The 19,583-nt window shown below is 37.7% G+C and overlaps 1 protein-coding gene across 1 annotated transcript in view; it reads left to right on the top strand.

Moving 5' to 3' along the window:
* The window catches only part of GBE1 (1,4-alpha-glucan branching enzyme 1), a 149,394-nt gene that overhangs the window by 39,435 nt on the left and 90,376 nt on the right, over positions 1-19,583 (top strand). The window contains exons 4-5 of the mRNA XM_057413298.1: positions 15,171-15,296; positions 17,034-17,169. Coding sequence (XP_057269281.1) covers positions 15,171-15,296; positions 17,034-17,169 — 262 coding nt within the window. The remainder of the gene's footprint in view (positions 1-15,170; positions 15,297-17,033; positions 17,170-19,583) is intronic.

The raw sequence follows: 19,583 nt of genomic DNA, 5'->3' as shown, positions 1-19,583 counted from the left end.
AAGATGATTTTTTGTGCCTCTTGCTATATAAACACTGGTCATATCTCATAATTTTGAAGTACAGTTCTTATAGTACCTTTACCATTCATCATTTTCTTTGAAATATAAACTCCGTAAAGCAAAGATTCATTGTGCATAATTTGTTCAGTATGCAGAGTTTTCGGCTACTGATCACTCTCGGTACTGATGCACTGGTAAGATGATTTGCTGTGGTTCTGTCGTTGCTCTGAGTCTTCTGAAAAGCATCAGTCTCCTGCTGGCAGAGCAGAATGTGACTTTGTTTTCCTCTCTTTGACTTATTTTAGTATTTATTATTTAGGCTCTTTCACGCTTTAATTGTGCTTTTACGTGGTCAATTTTAAACAAAGATGTATGTAGTTGTCACTGCCAAACAGACTCATGAAGCTGGACTGTTCTGTTTGCCTGTGAGAGGTTTGCTTATTTATGTAAGTTCAAAGATTTAGAAACTTGATTCCAAGTGTAATGATCATTAATGATTTCATCCGTACAGAACTGCTCCCAAGCCTTTCTTCCCAAGGGCTTCCCAAGCCCTGTAACTTCACTAATTAGCTTTCCTGACACTTTGGTTTGTTTCCATGGTGCTTACACAACTGAATCTAACACATTGCAATGTTTAGTTTCAATGTATTTAGATGGTATAACTAATATGGTGAGAACTCTCCAGTTTAAGGTAGTTCTAAAATGGTTTATCTGTCACAAAACCTGGAATGAGGTTGCAGTATTCTCATGCAACCTATGCAGCCTATTCTCATGCAGTATCCTCATGCTGGAGAGGGATGGTTCACTAGGGACTGTAGTGATGGGACAAGGGGTAATGGGTTAAAACTTAAACAGAGGAAGTTAAGATTGGATATAAGGAAGAAGTTCTTTACTGTAAGGGTGGTGAGGCACCGGAATGGGTTGCCCAGGGAAGTTGTGAATGCTCCATCCCTGGCTGTGTTCAAGGCTAGGTTGGACAGAGCCTTGGGTGACATGGTTTAGTGTGAGGTGTCCCTGCCATGGCATGGGGGGGTTGGAACTGGATGATCTTAAGGTCCTTTCCAACCCTAACTATTCTATGACTCTATTCCATGTGGTAAGCATGTGCATTACCCTCATGCTATGGCTTCTCATTTTTTCCTCTCTCATTCTACTAATGTGTTCAGAAAATTACTGCTTTTTAAGTTTTCCTCAACTGCATGGTTCTGGTGGTTCACAAATGTGTGTACTTTTTTGGCAACACAAGGATTTTGTGGCAGAGCATAGTTTTGTCAAGGTCCCTCTGGATGGCATTCCTTCCCTCCAGCATATCAACCGAACCACACAGCTTGGTGTCATCGGCAAACTTGCCGAGGGCGCACTCAATCCCACTGTCCATGTCAGCGACAAAGATGTTGAACAAGACCGGTCCCAACACTGATCCCTGCGGGACACCACTCGTTACTGGTCTCCAGCTGGACATTGAGCCATTGACAACAACTCTTTGTGTGTGGCCATCCAGCCAGTTCTTTATCCACCGAGTGGTCCATCCATCAAATTGATGTCTCTCCAATTTAGAGACAAGGATGTCGTGTGGGACAGTGTCAAACACTGTGCACAAGTCCAGGTAGCTGACATCAACTGCTCTGTCCCTGTCCATCAGTTCTGTAGCCCTATCATAGAAGGCCACCAAATTGGTCAGGCAGGATTTCCCCTTAGTGAAGCCATGCTGGCTGTCACCAAGCACCTTGTTGATTTTCATGTGCCTTAGCTTGCCTTCCAGGAGAATCTGCTCCAAGATTTTGCCAAGCACAGAGGTGAGACTGACTGGTCTGTAGTTCCCTGGGTCATCCGTTTTCCCCTTCTTGAAAATGGGGGTTATTTTTCCCCTTTTCCAGTAGTCTGGAAATTCACCTGACCACCATAATTTTTCAAATATGATGGACTTTGTTCATGTAGAAGCTGAGAGTATTTAGTTGTCTGTAGATGGGAATCACTATGCAGATTGTAGACCTAACATTTAAATACAGAGGGTCTTTTGTCTGTGAGCACTAGACTAGGCAACAAAGTATTTCTTTTCAGTAGTGAAGGTAGTCCCCTTTTTGCTTTAATAAGGAATGATATGAAAATAACAGGTTTTAAAGCTGCTTTTTACCAATATTATTCTTAAATATGTAAGTTAAAATAGTCAACTTCAGACATTTATGCAGTGATTTGATTAATCTCCCTGGGGGAAAAAGTCTCCTCCAGAAGGCCCTTATCTTTATCTTCCTTCTCCACTGTTTTCATCTTTAGCTCTATGCAAGTGAATGCCAAGTTCTGAAACGGTGACAGGGTCATTCCTTTTAAATAAGTAATTTCTAAGCCAGAATGGGAAATGGATGGAGTGTGTCTGGTGACACTAATTTAGATCAGGTCACAAAATACTTTTGTAGGAAAATGGATGGGGATCAGAGGTCAACCATTCGCCTGTTTTCAATAGTAGTGGACTGTCTACTACAGCTCTTCAGGCAGTCTTCTCATAAGTAAATACAAACATTGAAGAAAGTGAGTAATTAAAAAAGCTGCTATAGATCTTCTGATAACATTTCTCTGTGAAGGAATGGATGCTTATGACAGTTGAATGACTCCCTTGTGAATTATGACATCCATCTATAAAATGTTACCTGCTAGAACAGGGTATTTTATTTTTCTCCCATGGATCAGTTGGAGTTTAGAGTGAGTGAAGTGAAAAAATACAGTTGCTGCTATGACTGTGTAGTGTTTGGTTTTCTTTTTTCTGCCTAAACTTCTGGCAGATGTCCTAAACTGAGTACAGATTAAAAAACAAACACAAAAAAAAAAACACACCCCAAACCAGACTTTGTGCTTTTAATGAATTAACTCACTTTACCCCTGTTTCATTATTCTAATGGGTGTAGTTATAATGATGGTTTCTTTAACTGTTAGCATGCTTGTCATTCTAACAGTGATGACAGTTGGGGGTGGGTGTCCTTCTTTCATGGTTGAAAATAACTGAATTCTTCCTTTATTGTCAGAGTATTCTTAATTAGCTTTCCACAATATAGAACAAGGTTTTAGGGAAAATTAGCATGGGTAGGCTTCTTCAGCAAGTCTTGTCATGTGCTGTCATGTGCATACAGGAGCAATGTTCCACTGTTCTTTTACTGTTTATTTAGAAATGAGTTTTACAGCTGCTTAAAAATGCCTGCAAATTGAGTTTTCACTGAAGTCCATAAGATGCTAATTTTGAAATGGCATCAGTGGAGTTTAAGTGTGGAGACAGTGTGGTAAAAATTGAGATCTTAGTGTCTGCACTGGGGACTTGTTTAATATTCTTGATAGGAATACGAGGGAACAATACAGGAAATGCAGATTAATCATGGTTAGAAACACCTAAAAGTACATTTTGTATCCATGGGGTGCTGGGAAGAGCAAAGTTAGTTATAAAGAATATTATTAAAACTTAATCCTTAGAGTTTTTACTACTCTATCCTATGCTTCGTAGTAGATCTGCATGCTCTGGTGTTAACTCGCAAACCCTGAAAAGGAATCAAATATGGTGAGCAGGTAGGTTAATTAGTGTCAGTGAACCACTGTTAGTAAAATTCATCAGGTGTAATTACTGTCACTGATGAAGTAGATGGTGTTGCAGCTGACCCTACTGATCAGGAAGTCCAGCAGCATAGTATCAGACTGGCTTTGAGTTCAGGTCTCATGCGCTTCAAGCAGTCTGCAGTCAAAACGTGAAGGTGTTTTTTAATGAGAATGCGAAAACCTGGGGAACTTTAATAATGGGATAATAGGATAGCAGTTAGGATTCTAGGTATAGAAGTGTTTCTTTGGCATAAGATGTAAATGGAATCATAAAATGCCTAGTTGGAGGGGAGCTCAAGGATTATCTGGTCCAGCCTTTCTTGGCAAAAGCCATGGGCTAGCCAAGATAGCCCAGCACCCTGTCCACTGAATTTTAAGTGTCCAGTGTTGGGGAATCCACCACTTCCTTGGGACATAATTCCTGTGACTGTTCTCAATATGAAATATGTTATGTGCAGTTAGACAACTTTTATAAAGGGAGCCCCAGGTACCACTAGCAGAGGAATAAAACTTTATTTCAATGGGAAGCTTCCTGAGGAAGTGTTCACTGGTTTCTTATATTAACAAATATAATCATTTTTAATATTTTTTTTTGTCTTCACCTTAGCTGGGGGTTAGGCAGTATCCTTGCTCATAGTCTGTTAACTTCCATGTCACTTAAATTTCATGTCTTAAAACAGTGTACTGGCTGGAAAGAAAAGTAAAAATCACCAGGTGCGCTAAGTTGAACAGGTAATGAAATAAGTGTTCTGCAGCATCATGGTAGGTAACCTGCGTGCAAGAAGAGCAGATGTGTCATTCCTGGCATTTTGAATTTTAGGGAACAGGATTTAAGTCATCTGGCATATACATTTCTAGGTAACGATGGTGCTGAATACGAAGTAAAGCACTAGTTAAATCTGTGGCAATACCCTTCATGTTTCATTGCTTGATTGTAAGCCATGACCCTTCAGCACATTACCATAGACTAATCTGGGTTACAGATTAGGTTGGCTAGTAGGAAGAATTGTTATTTTATTGGGAGGTAAATGGTCTCTTGACTTTGCCTGTCTGGATTTGTTAAACAATGTGCAACTACTTGTGGATTCATAGGAGAGGTTGTAGCAGCGATGAGGCATTGTAATGCAGTGGACTTTTGCTCTTTGGAGACTTTTTCTGCAGACTGAGCTCAGCACTTCAAAATATCCTCATTCAGCTACTTTGGCAGGCTTAGTTCTCTTGTGACTGCAAGATTGCACAATTCTTTAGTAGACGGTTTTGCTATTTAAAGATACTTTCCTTTGAATTTATCCACACAGAAGACTACTGGCTTCAATTAATAGTTGGTGTCTGTTAAAGCAAAACATGGGGAGTTTTTGGAGGAAAAGGGAGGGAGATTTTAAAGAAGGGGTCTTGAAAAGGAATTTGAAGTCTTAGAGTACATATTAAGTATATATGAGCATGGCTCTCTTTTTTTAGGGGAATTGTTTTGAAGATAGGCTCCCTTATTAGGTAAAGCCTCTGACACTCTTCGGTGTAACTTACTGGTATGTACTTTCTAATTTTCAGCTGTACGAGTCTGCAATGTTCAGAGAAGATTATAGGTCAAGGAGAAACTGGAAAATAAGCTTTGGATATTTTCCACACCTTGGATGTCAAGTCTTGTCAGATAGTATCTGTACTGGCAACACAGCCAACATCAGAGCTAAGAAGGAATTCCCTGAGTCATTATGATAAAGCATTCAAGGGATGTTACTTTAGAATGTCACAGAGCAGTTAAGTTAATGACCCTAACAAGATACGGAGAGGGTCAAGTGAGCTCATCCATGACAGATGACCTCAGGACATAAGGAGCACATACATGATGATTCTCTTCACTTTTTTTTTATTCTACACCAAATGGAGCATGATCTAATATGTTAGATACTCTTGAGCTGTTGAGCAAGGAGAGTACAGAAGAGGGGGCTGTGGGCTACCCCCATTATAAGAAGACATTATAATGGAGTATGTTACAGGAAGTGCAGGGTGTTGAGCATAACCTGCCTCATCCCCAAATGACATTTCACTGTCAGTTTGCAACAGCTGTGACTGGGAGCATCAAAAAGCAAGCATGCTATTCCATAGCTACCCAACTGCAAGGTGCATTATGCAGCTGTTGTCCTTTATACAAACACTTAATAGTTGAGGATAAGTAATACTTAATGCTTGGTTGCCGCTATTACATACTTCAGCAGCTTCTTTTCTACTTGACATGGCTTGAAACAACTCTAATAAGTTACACTTATTGTGTGTAATGTGCTTGATTATTATGGTTGCTTTTCAAACCCCAAGCCTCTCAGTTATGTAATACATATATGAATGCTTTTCTATTATGCTTACAAATTTTTATAGTCCTTGAGCTACATCACTGTTGTTATAGTAACTTGATTCTGGTTAAGTCACAATAAGGGGGAAAAGTATTCCTTGAACTCTGTATTTTAGATTCCTTTGACTTACTAATTTGACTTTTAAAACTTTGATCAAAACTTAGCTTCTAGACTGACAGAGAAGCTTGAATGCTATCCTGCAGCATTCAACCTGTGGTGGTTCCCTGTAGTAAAAATAAACTTGTTATCCCTCAATAATGCCACCTTTGTGCAGCTAACACTTATAAAGCCCATTGTTACTTCCTTTGGAAATTAATGTACTTTTAGGATAATTAATTGAAATGTTGTCTTTATACTTGTGCCTGTTGAAATCTACTAGGAATGTTTCTGTGTGGTATTGTTTTCATTTTTAACAACCCTCCTATGGTTTCCTGGATTTTAACAGTTTGATTTTACTATTGTATTTTTATCTCTATCTACATAGGTATATATTTTTTTAATACTAGGCTACTGTCTCCGTTTTCTGATTTTTCTATTTTAATATTCAGATAGATATAATGGATAATATAGTATTTTCTATATTTTTATTAGTGTTTTCTGATTTATGTTAGTTTTCAAAGAGAAGCATGGGAATGGAAAATAGAGCAGAAGGTTTCCTTTTTAATATGGTATAGTAAAGTAGCTAAACACATTCTTAGGTTCTTCACTCCAGTTGAAATGCATAATTCGCAAATGGAGCTATGTCTCCCTCTTTTGGAAGATTAAGGCATGACTTCATGCCTTTTGCTGCTTTTATATCTTGATTTTTATCTTTTATTATAGTTTATTTTCTTTCCCTAGGGGAGAAAGGGAGGGGAAAGAAGGTGGAATTGTGAACAAATATTACGTGTCCCTAATAAGTTTAGAATCTAAAAGCTGATATTGTGATACATTTACAGCTAAATAATCTGCACAGCAAATAAACCCCTCTCCCAATGGTTTCTGAAGCACACAGATTCCTCCCTTTGTTAAACATATAAACCACCTGAGAAGTATTAGTGTGTCCAGTACCTCAATACTTTTTCAATATTTGATTTGAATGCTTGTCCCTTTAATAGAAATAGATTTCTTTGCCAGAAATTTGCTTGTAAGAAAAAAACAACCAAACAAACTCTACAACTTTGTCTCGGCTGACTTAATTTTGAGAGTAATCTGAATCTCTTGAAGAAATAGAAGATGGAGAAAGGGAGAGTTGGCATAATGTGACTCCAGTGTTCTGTTGCTTTTTCTTTCCAGTTAAACGGTTTGCAGTTTAGGAAGGAGAACAGTTTGGCAGAAGCAGCATACTGTCCATTCTTTCAGAAACTTCTTTTCAAGGTTTATACTCAATTAGCTTGTTAGGAAATAAAACCAGTGACTGTAAGCACCTTAATAGATACGCTTGATTTCTTCTGGGTGTTTTGGAGCGGTAGTAATAGAGCATGGTAAAGTCTTTCAGTGGAAGGTAAGTACTGGAAAAATCACCTGTTTTCCATGCTTCACCCTGCACTGATTTAGGTGGAGGGTTCTTCCTCCTGGCTATGGGAAGCTGAAGTTTGGAGCAATTTATGATCCCTTTTCCTCCTTGCTGCTTCTTCTGAGCTTTGTTAGGCGGGGCAGTGCAGTAGCAAGCAGAGTAAGGCACTAGTGAAGAAGCAGTGTTTGCTTCTTCATTCTTTACCTCCTATTTCTGAGGCTATTAGAGAGGGAAGTGTTTTGTCTGGTCTCTAAAAATCTGTCAGGTTGAATGAGACTATTCCAGAATAAAGCTCTTGTTTTGGGATAGAATAGCATTGGTTTTGTCAGGCTTTTTTATTTTCACCTAAATCTTTAAAGCAAACCGTACCATGCAAAGAAGCCTGAATTCTGATCCTGGGTTCTGCAGCAGGTTGCATTACCTTACTGCAAAGTGTTCTGTTGCAGCAGAACAACATTACCTTTAGACTAGTGCTTCTCTTACAAGCCAGTATGACCTGTAGGAAGAGAATGGTAATAGTTGCAGTGTGGTTTCCTCTGTGTGAGTGGGGGAGACAGGGGTGGTGGGATTATATTTACTTTCATAAATGGGCTCATCTGTCAGTCATCTGCCAGTCATCTCTGGCAAAAGATCATCAGAACTGTGTTTTCTATCCTGGGTGCTAAACTGAGGTATGCTTTGTGGGAGAAAAGTACACAGCTGAGGTGTACAGGAAGAAAGATATTTTCAGCTGATAGTAAAACTTCCCAGTTTCTGTAGCAACTTGAGGTTGAGAAAATGGTGAACAGTTTAAGAAGAAACAGACGTGATCTTGCAGCAGGATTGTTTTGGTGACTTGAATGCAGGAACTGTCTTTGAAGCTGAACTGCATTTAGGAAATCGAATCTAAGACCAGGTTTTCTTACAGCAGCAATGTATCCTGAGTGAGCTTTGGACAGATTAATTGGTTCAGCTCCTTTTGTATTCTTGTACATCTGTAGTGCTTTCTCTGGGTTACCTTATATTTGCAAAAGTAAAAAGGTAAACTTTTCTTTGTCTACAGTGTACATTACACCAAAAACCATCTTAGTGTACCAGCAGTTGTTTTCCTTCCCTGTGCACTCTTACCGCTGAGGGGGGGGGAAACACTTTGATGTTTAATATCTAATAAATTTCATGCACCTGGTTTCAGTATTGCAACATCTCACATAAACTTCCTGGACTTGCTAAGGCCTAATCCTGCCATGCTGTTAGGTTTTGGGTTGACCTCTACTTTCAAATCAGGTGCATGTTACTGAGATGAGGAGGTGTTTCCACCCATGTTCTTGTGGCTTTTACACTTGGATAATTGTGTTTCAGAAATGAATAACTATGAAGCTAATGAAATACTATAAATTGTAAAATATTGAAATAATAACTTATTGCCCTTATAGAAATAACAAGTCACTGACATTTCCACGTTTTTATTAAAGCTAGTCCACTCTCTCATTATGTTAGCTATTGTTGGTTTGATGGCCAATTTAATTTCATCGTTGTATTAAAAGCCACGTATACCAACAATCATTCCAAGTGCTTTCAAGCTATTAAAGTAATGAAATAATAATACAGTGTTTCAGACCAGTTCATTGGTTTGCTCATATTCGTCAGCTATCTAGTTATCTCCTCGTCATTTTCCTTTTCCCAACCCAAATGTAAATGACAAACCACTATGTGACAGATGTCCTAAACTGCAAAAATACCAGTCTTAATTTTTTATTCTTAAAAAAAAAGTCCTGCAGATGCTAGTTTTAAATGAAAATAAAAAAAAAAAGGAACTATCAAGACAGCATGGCTTCTTTTTGTAATTCTTATTTCTGACCCTGCATCATCATCATCAGTGGAAATAGACCAGACAACTTACAGGAAGACATCATAATTGAATTCAGTGCTCGTGCATGGAATTACAGTCTGCTTTAGATGCAGGAATTGAAAGCTAAAAGAGTGGATGCTGAGCAGAGAAACTGTCTGATCTTCTATGTAACCGTCATTTGAATTTTTCTTCCACACTGTTCTGAAGATCCGTGTATGTCTGCAGTAGAAAATAAGGTAACCAAATGGAGGTGATGGGAAGACGAGATGAAAGTAGGCAGACACAAAAAGAAAGGGGATGTTAATAAACATATGAATTTCAACTGTGATATTTTGTGGCCTGTTATTGCTCAGTTTCATCTGTCATAACAATAGCACAACCATCTTAAGCCCTGTTTTACACATGGGTTTGCACTTTGTTTAAATTTATATTTGTGGCCAAACTTTTACAGTTGTGTAGACTTGCAAAACTTTCAGACTTTTGATTGGTATAGATAACTTATAGTGTGGCTTCTGTCTATAAAAGGCCAAGAAAATTCATTGAGTCACAGTAGGTTGGAAGTTGCCTGAATATAAGTCCCAAGTTTTCCTTTAAATGCCCTGAGGCATCTAGAAGAAGTTGGCAGGTGTGCTGTAGGTGACATGGAAGACCCATGCTGTTTTGGAAGGTCAGAAGAGTAGGATACCCAAGAGCCTCAAAAATTGAGGCCTCTGAATCTCACTTGTCCTGTATTGGAAGAAGCATTAAATTAAATTAAACCTATTTCAGCTTCTGAATTGTTCCAGTGTGTTATTGCCTTTTCTGTATGACACTCCACTGCCCTCAGAATGATGGTTGCTCCTTAAATCTTATAAATGGCTTTTGAGAGTTTTAAGCATCATCAAAACAGACCCATAAACACTGTACTTGTTTTTATCCTACAGCTTACTCCCCATTTCATAATTTCCCTTTATTCTAGTGAGAGAGACGTGGAATATATTGTCACTTGATACCAGTGTTTTGCAAGTTTTATGTCCTGCTTTGTCTTCCAGCAGTCCAGCACTTTGAAAATTGGAATGCACTTTTGCACACCAGCTTTTACATGCCTTCAAAGCCAGCCATTGTTGGCTATATGTTTGCTCTTATCACAGCCACACATTTCGGTTTTCTAGTGATTTCTATTCAGATCTCAAAATTCCTAATTCGAAACTAATCGCTTCAGCAGCATTGATGCCTTAAACCTTGGGTTACCCAGACATGTTTTCACAGTGTTGGGTGTACTCATCTTTGAAATCCACTCACTAATTACAGCTGTTTTGGATGCTAAACTTCAAGTGTGCTTCAGGTAGGAATGTTGAAAATACACCCAACATCCCTATAATGTAAAATGTAGACAAAAGACGTTTCTTACCTTTACATGTAAAAGATAAGCAGCTTGGGTTAAGTTCTTCACTTTGTATTGTTTTACAATAGTGCTTACATGAATTGTGTGTCTGTGCCATGTCCATTTTTAGAGTAAGTTTTGATGCCAGATTTTGAAGGATGTTTTCATTCTGTCTTTGGCACTTGCTTATTTGCATGTGAGCATTTATTTAGCATAGTGGTTCCTCACTTGGAAGAGAGAATCATGTGACATTCAAAGGTCATCAGTCGTTTTGAGGTTTTATGTATTATTGTGTGAATGTATTTTTCACTAGAGGAGGGGGAAAACCCCAAAATTTTCCAGGTGAGCTGTATCTAGTGTTGATGTAAGCAAATCCTGCATGACTAACTTCGAGTTCTCCAATATCATGTGTTAGAAGTTTCCAAATGCCCAGTGGGTAAGTGGTGTGTTTTAACCCCAGCTGACAGCTAAGTACTGCGCAACTGCTCACTGCAAGCTCTCCTCATCTGTCTTTGGTTTTCTGTCCTCCTAAATTTGGGCAGTGTAAATATAACTCTTAATACATAGCTTTATTAACTTAGCTTTGGCTAGTTCTTAACAGTTTAAACACACAAACTGGGGAGGAAGATGTATTATTTTGCCTAGGAAACTTGGATTTTCTTTCTCTCCTTGTACTTGCCCTCTTGCTGGTCACTATAGAAAACAGAACATTACTTCTTCTCCCCGACAATTTTATGTAACTCATGTTTGTAAGCATGACTTGAATCACAAAGCTGAAGAAAGCCAAGGGTAAGCCATAAGGCAGGTACATAACTGTAATATCAAAACATATCAATGACAAAGGAGTGTTATGTGTATTAAATGCCTACTGCAGAATTTCTACATACCATGCCTGATTGTTTACTAAGTTTAACTATGATTTTTCTAGTAACCTTATCTGTATTCTCGTTGTGCTCTTGAAAGCCAAGAGTATGCATTCTCTATGTTCTTAGAAGCCAGCAAAAATGCAAAAAAAACCTATCCCTGATGATAGAATCAGAAGTAGTGACTATTTTCACATAGGATTTTCTTTAAAGCGCGATGAAGTGTAGAACAAACAGGTTAGCTGTTGTTAGAGGCTAAATTTCTGCACTTAACAAATGCATTTCTGCTCTTATAGTACATGTTTTTAAAGCTTTATTTAATAGGGGCTGTAATGTTTATATAAAATGGTATCATGTGCCTTGTATATGTTAAGGAAAGAATGGGGACATAACTTTAAAAAACTAAGTAGGTAAATCCCAAGGCCCGTTTAAAGAAGCCTGTTTAATGGACATCATGATTTTATATATGTTCTTTAGAGAAGATTAAGTAGAATAATGTAAACTCTTCTATAAAATGTGAATGAACTAAGTGCTCTTAGTCTGTGCATCATAAGTTTTAAGAATTTGAAATGAGTGGAGAAAAAAAAGGCAAATTTGGAGCAAAAGTACAGTATCTGCTAGATAGACTTAGGTGCTTTGTCAAAAGGGCTATGTAATGACTATACTGAGTACTCTTTATGCATATATAACCTGTAACAGCAGGTGCACAGTACACATTGCAGCTACTTTTTATATCTGAACACTTCAGAGAAAGGACCACAAGTAATAGTTTGGGGTTAATGGGGCAAGAGTTGTTTACCTTTCTTTCAGTTTTAGGTTTGTGCTTTATATTACTGCTTTTATTACAGCTTTTATTTATTTGCAATTACTTCAAGAAATGTCAAAGCAAAAACAAGAATGAAAGCTCTTGGACCACTTCCATTATTTATTTTTGTCAGCTGTGGGCTGAATTGCTATTTTTTGGGGTGCCATTCAACTTTTAGCAGGTTTTCTTCTTTTTTTGCTCATGCCTCAGCTAAGCATGATGGTGTGGGAGTTCTCTGTCAAGGAACATTAGAAAATACTATCTGAAGTCTTTCTGCTAGTAACTTACCTTTTTACAATATCAGGAGAGAGGAATAAGTTGACTGATTATAGATCTCGATAGTTAAGGAAAGATTCAGTAAATGGGATTCACATACAATTAAGAAAAGGTTTTAGAAAGCATAATAAATGAGAATTTGAAATTGTGAGGGATCGCTTGATAGAGGTCTTAAGGAAACTCTGTTAATTATGCTCATGTAAACCGGAGAAGAACAGGATTCAACTTCACCAGAATTAGTGTAATAATGATACAAATTTAGATTAAGTACCTTATATTTCTTAAAATGTGTATCCCCTCATAAGCCTCTGCAGTATAACTTGCACTAGAATGTTAGTAAAAGAGGAATGGTGACTTGGGTATCTAGGTATGATTATGATATGCAATAATTACCTTATTTGTGCAATGGGTAAATTGGGACAAATTAATAGAACAAGTAATAGCACTATCAGGAGTGTGATATCAGAAAGAAGAGATAATATTTATTATTTTAAGAGTAACTTGCAAATTGTAAATGCTGTCAGCCAGGAGTATCTTCATGATGTTTATGTAATTTGCAGAAATACCCTTTTGGCCAGCTTTGTTAGCATAGTGAACAGAATAAATTTTTCATGCAGTTTTACAGTGTTCTAAACAACTTTTTCTCCACTTTTACTAATTAGGTGGTCTGTATTTGTTTTATATATTCTTAGTCCTCTTCTATTATAACCAGTTCTGAGTTGTTAGAGTTATAGTAATATGTACTGAGGGACAGAACAGTCATACTTCCTTGCGTTACCAACTTCTATTAAACCACTGCATATACATATTTTTATCTTACATTGTGTGGTTGGGTTAAGGATACAGATAATGAATCAAAATAAAGGAAACCACTTGCCACAGGTGAAAAGGCAATTTATTGATAATGGTCTCTTTCTAGAGTAAGTGTTAGGAACTGAGAGCAAAGAAAAGTCACCTTGTTAATAAAAAAAGGGGGGGGGAAGCTTAAATCTGCTCATTTTCATGTGAAGCTATTCATACATATATATATATTTCTCTTCCCCAAACCCCCAACAACCAAACCTGAAAAACAGCCATCAGCTTCTTAACAAAAGGGGAATGAAGAATTTCAGGACTTTACTTGCTTGTACATTTCTTGGGTTTAAATTTGCTAACTTTCTGTGGTTTATGTTAATGACAGCCAAAACACTGGGCAGAACCAGTGTGATGCTGTTCCTTTCACACCGAGGAAGTGGGGAGGTGTAGTGTAGGGAGTTAAGTGAGATGGAGCAGGTTTCTTTCTGCATGTCAACAAGAAAGGACTAACAATGACTGGCTTCATACAATTACTGCATCGCTTATAATAGGAGGAGTACTGATAATGATTAAATCACCTTCAAATGTTGGGCAACCTGCATTAGCATGGCATCAGACAGAGGCCAGGTAGATTTTCCCATGGCGTACGCATGTGACAGAACATGTTCACATGGGAATTTCTTACTGGAGTTTTAAGACAAAGGCAAGGCCATATGGGTGATGTAGTTGCTGGTACCAAGGGGGAGCTGCTGCCAGGTCCCTCTGTTATGGCTGAGGTTGTCCTGCACCCAAGGGATATGTGCAGCACAGCATGGACCTGTTGTCACCAGCTTCTAAATGTGCAGCGCTCTCACAGTCAGCAGCACAACCTTTTCCAGCCCTTGATTCTCAGCCCTTTCCCAGAGATATTTTACAAGTTACAGAATTCATTAATTACTCAGTAGAGCACCAACTCCTCAAATACAATGTCTTCTGCAGGGTCCCCATACAACATTAACCTAGAAATTGTTTCAGTTTTGCTCTTGTACAAAGTTATAATATTCCAAAAGTGCTCCTAGGTTTTTGTTTGCTCACTCTTTCTGGTGAAGTTTTATGAGGTTTTTGAAAGAATTGAAAGGAATGGTCCTTGTTAATCTCTCATTATAAAATAGAGAAAACCAAATATGGAAAGTAGAACAGCTAACACTATTTTGTCATTAGAACAATGAAGGCACCCAGAGGATCAGAAAGGCAGCAAAACGAAACCCAGCAATTTAAATTTTACTCTCTTCCTTCTTCTTGACCTGAAAAATGTCCTGTGCTTTTTGTGTTGATCTGCAGTTCTGGTTGATGTGATATTGGTTAGGACTCATAGAAAAGAAGAGGGAATTAATATACTAAAATTGGTTTACCTGGATTGTTTGCCAAGTAAACAAATCACAGTTCTTATCTTGATGGCATTACGCTGTCTATATGGTGCCATATATCTATTTAGATTTATAAGAACTTGGCAGGGAAATAGCAATGACTGCCTAAATTAGGGAACCTAAAAGAAATCCGTTTGAGAAGGCTCTTTCTCACATTACTTATGTGAAGCTTATATATATCATCACTTTTCACCTCATGCTCATGAACATCACTCTTGTGTCTGATATGCCTGATTTGCCATCCCTTTGCAAATCATCTGTGAACAGCGTCATTCTTTATTGACTTGAATTGTATTGTATATTTGTGTGTTCTTTAAATTAAATTTCTCTGTACTTTTTCATTCTCTGCTATAGTTTACAAAGGAAGTTTTATATGAATTATGTGTGACTGCATGCATATGTTTGGGTTGTTCTATAGGTGGTGATTCGCGCTCAAAATGGCGATCTCCTTTATCGTATTTCACCTTGGGCAAGATACGTAGTCCGTGATGAAGACAAAGTGAATTACGATTGGGTGCACTGGAATCCACCACAGTCATATATAGTAAGGCTCAATTATTATTTTCAAAAGGTGTATAAAACAGTGTATCCTGTCACCTTTGTATCCTTGCCTGGAATAAAAAAGAGTTGTTCCATAAAAAGAAGGTAGCAAACTAATTAAAATAGCTACCTGAGAAGTGAATGGTTGTTGTTCATGCCTTTGACAGAATGAAGTTACTTTAATGAAGGATATTTTGAAGCTACTCTTTCAGTCTTCCGTAGAGTATATAATAAAAATTGTTACCCATTGAAGTGTTTTTTTAAACTTGGCTTTCCATATACTAGGCAAGCTCAATAAGTATTCCAAGACTAGGTGGCCCTTCCTGGTCCAGAGGAGAGCAGGGAATTACTAGAATTGGGTTTGAATTAGTTGCAAATACAAAGTTCAGTACTGCAATAGTAAGTCAATGTTGTATGAAGTCAGGAAAAACTTTCAAAAGTAAGGTGCTCATATTCCAGTCAAATCCTAGTTTCTTCTTATTGGGAAAATCCATTTATTGATTTTTAAAAACTGTCTTAATTCTCATGGACTGCTATAAAGCTGAAACTCTTCACATGATAGATGAAAAATATCCTAGGAGAACATTCAGAAACTGTAGACTGCCTACTTTTTTGGTTTTTTTTCTAAAAAGTGGTATGCAGTGCTCTGTATTAGAGGTGCTGTAGCATCCATTTTGAGTTAAATTTTAGAACCTATCTCAAATTATGAAGCATCTGCTTGACAAAGGGTAATACACATGGAAAAGCTCTTAAAATCATGATTGCAGTAACTTTCTTATTTAAGTGTATAGTTCATATGACTTAATGACCTACCCTGTATCTATGATGCTCTGTGACACCTGGATCCTCTATAAGAGAAGAAATGGCAAGGTAATGGGAGATGCAGTGATCTGTAATGGCCTAGAGTGAAAAGGAGGCAAAGACATTAGGGTGCAGACAATGCCTTACTGAGATAAGTCAGAAAAAACATTGAAGTCTTTTTAATAATAGGAGAGGTGCGCAGTTGATGTAAACTACAGGGAACAAAACCAGAACTTCTTGCTCTTCACATTGTCCTTTTAGTTTCTGTTCCATGTATATGTGTGTTTTTACCGATTTTGCTCTAACTTTTCAAAATCAAGTGTAAGCTCTTGTTCAAGTGTAAGGAGGAGGTTTTGTGATGAACTTCAGTGGCCTTTGTATTCTTTAAATATTTTTCACCCATTTAGAAATAGTGTGTAGTCACCTACAGACTTTGGGTATGGTCTTGTTTTGTTTTATTTTTTATCCCAAGTAATTGGAACAGAGATGCTTTAGTGCTGTGGAACTGTTTTCTTTAGGGCTAAAATATTTATAAGTTTTATTTGAAAAAGGCAGAGCAACTCTGAGTACCTGCAGAAAGCAAGTATGCTTGAAAAATAACCTATCTGCCTGTTGTTGACTTGTATTTTCAAACAAGCTTCACAGTTATTCAGAAGCACTTTAGCACAATGAGTGCTCTAACTTTGTATACCTCAGTGTAATTTAAGAAGGGTAGAAGAAAAGTATTGAGTCATGAATGTCCAGTTTCTTGTTCGTGAAGAATTTTAATTTGAACTAGACACTTACTTTAACAGTTGAGAATGTGTAATTATTCGTAATGTTTGTGCTCTTAGAAGAAAAAGAAAACAAACCTAAAATTGTTTTTCATCTCATGCAAATTATGATTGTGACAATACTTCCAAGCTGTTCCTAACAACAACTGTTTTCTTTTGCCTTATAGCATAAGCATCCTTCCCCCAAGAGATTAAAAAGCCTAAGAATCTATGAATCTCATGTGGGGATTGCTTCCCCAGAAGGGAAAGTAGCTTCTTATAAAAATTTCACATACAATGTACTACCTAGGATAAAGGATCTTGGTAAGTAATAGCAGACAACGTCCTTTTTATTTTTATTAGAAAATGTATTTGTCAAATGTCTATAGGTTTTTTGCGTTTTCAGATTACATGTACTATTGTTGTGGATTAAACCCAGTCAGGCAACTCGTTCACTCACTCCTCCCCTTCTTTCCCTCCCCCTACTCCCAGAGGGACAGAGAGGAGAATCGAAAAGAATGCAACTCTCACAGGTTGAGATAAGAACAGTTTAGTAACTAAGGTATAACACAAATCACTGCTGCTACCACCAATAATAACAATGATAACGGAAATAACAAGGGAAGAGAATACAACACCTCACCACCAGCCGACCAATAACTTGCCCCCCCAGCCCGACCAAGCACCCACCCATACCTCCTCCAACCCTGCAGTCCACCAGCCCTTCTGGGTAACTCCCAGTTACATCCTGGGCATGACGTGCTGTGGTATGGAATACCTCTTTGGTCAGTTTAGGTCAGGTGTCCTGTCTCTGCTTCCTCCTGGCTTCCCCTCCTCCCTGGCAAAGCATGAGGCTTGCAAAGTCCTTGGCCAAACCAAAACATCATTGTTATCAGCTCTGTTCCTGAGCCAAAAGTCTGCACTGCAGCAGCTACCAAGAAAGAGAAAAATGACTGCTACTGCTGAACCCAGGACAACTATACAAACAGATTTTTAAGGCAGCAAAAATTAAAAGCAAGTGAAATGTACAGAGAATAAACAAAGACAGAAATAGGGTATGTGAATCTAAACCCATTACACAGTTTAAGTAAAATATGATTGTGAAAGGCTTGATAAATATTGCAGGGCAGTTTGCTTTTGGCATGGTTTGCTTTCAGCTTGAAAAAGGACCCATTTTTTTGGAGACAGTCTTCAGAAAATCCTGTGTTCTTAATTGGTTCTACTAATGTAAATCTTGATTCTAAGGAAAGACAAAGAACTATTCAGATAGAAAGGACTATCCTTTCTGTTGGCTAGAATGAGTATGCTGGATTTTTTTATCTCTGAACAGCTGCTATGAAACATCAGAACACAGAAACTTTAAATGTGACAAATCCTCTTTTCTAAAAGAACTTCCAGTATATTGGAGGGGGTGTGTGAACCAGCTGGGATGATTATGTCAGGAAGCATAGGAAAGCTGTTTACCTCGATTTCTAATTGGTGATTATTTTTTTCCTGTGGTGTTTTTGCACTGTTTCTGTAATGGACAATATTAGAACTTGCTGTGACGAAATATGCTTTGATACACTCAACTATAAAATAATTGTGACGTCCATAGCTGAGACCTCTGTGGGATGGTAGTTGTGCTTATGTGTAGAATTACTTATTTCTTTACTAGAGTTCCTGAAGAAATCATACCTTTTTCTTGCAGGTTTACATGTTGAGTCAGTGTCTCACAAAATGTGTCTTTCAATAAAGTTGAGCTTGCAGGTGAGATGTAGTTTGCATGTCTGGAAGCCCTCAACAAAAAGTAGATCTGGATTCCATGTTATGTGCCTGTGACCTCTCCCTTACTGCTGAAGAATTTCAGTGGTTCCAGGAGGTTAATAGGTTTAACAGAATTATGAAAGCTTTCTGCTTTGTGGGCAGGTTTTTCTCTGGGAAGGAGAAATGACATGAAAGGCTGACACACCACTAAAATAAAAGCAGTATCAAATTTAGGTAGGCTGTACAGAGATGATAGATAACGTTAATTCTTATTTACATGATGTAAACACAAAGTTTTGGGTGTTTGTGTTTTTAAGATTCTTTTTTGGAATGTTTTACTGGTTAATTCAAGCTAAAAGAGATCAGTATTTAAAACTGATAAGATATTAGTTGGTAGAAATATGTGCATGACAAATAGCAAAATAAATAGCAAGCAAATCAAATGAGATTAATTTGATGCTATGTTGCTGTTTATAGTTATAAAAATGCTGTAAATAACGGTAAGTGCAATGAGCCTGAATTATAAAATAGCAATGAATTTGACACATTGCTGAACTCATGCCAACTGTCTGCTAAGAACTCTTCTGTAGCTGTGAAATTGAAAACCAAAACCAGTAACAATAAAAAAAAAACCCTGGTATCTTGTCTGAACTAAAGAATGAAGATTTTGGTTAAACTAAAAAAAAGAGGAGTGGTGGTGGTGGGAGTTTCAACAGAGACTGTAGATTAAACCTGAAGGTTATCTTTTGCTGATAGTCCTTGCTTGCTAGCTGTCAGGGGCTCTTACTCACTGATATTAAAGATAGCTTTAGTTAAGATGCGTGGGGATTTCTGTGCCTTCACCATTAGCATGTTGGTTTCTCTTTAGATTTCCCTCTCTTAATACTGCACTGAACTCCTAGGTAATACATGAGGCAGCGTGTCCCTGACCCTCTTGCAGTAACTAGGTTCTTTGGTAAAATCGGAACAAAAAGACATGACTTTTGTGTTTT

The sequence above is a fragment of the Pezoporus wallicus genome, unplaced genomic scaffold (assembly GCF_028554395.1).
Source record: "Pezoporus wallicus isolate ANWC-B61680 ecotype Strahan unplaced genomic scaffold, APGP_CSIRO_Pwel_v1 contig_7725, whole genome shotgun sequence".
Lineage (NCBI taxonomy): Eukaryota > Metazoa > Chordata > Aves > Psittaciformes > Psittacidae > Pezoporus > Pezoporus wallicus.
Note: the sequence above shows the minus strand (reverse complement) of the source record. Positions and strands in the feature narration are given on the sequence as shown.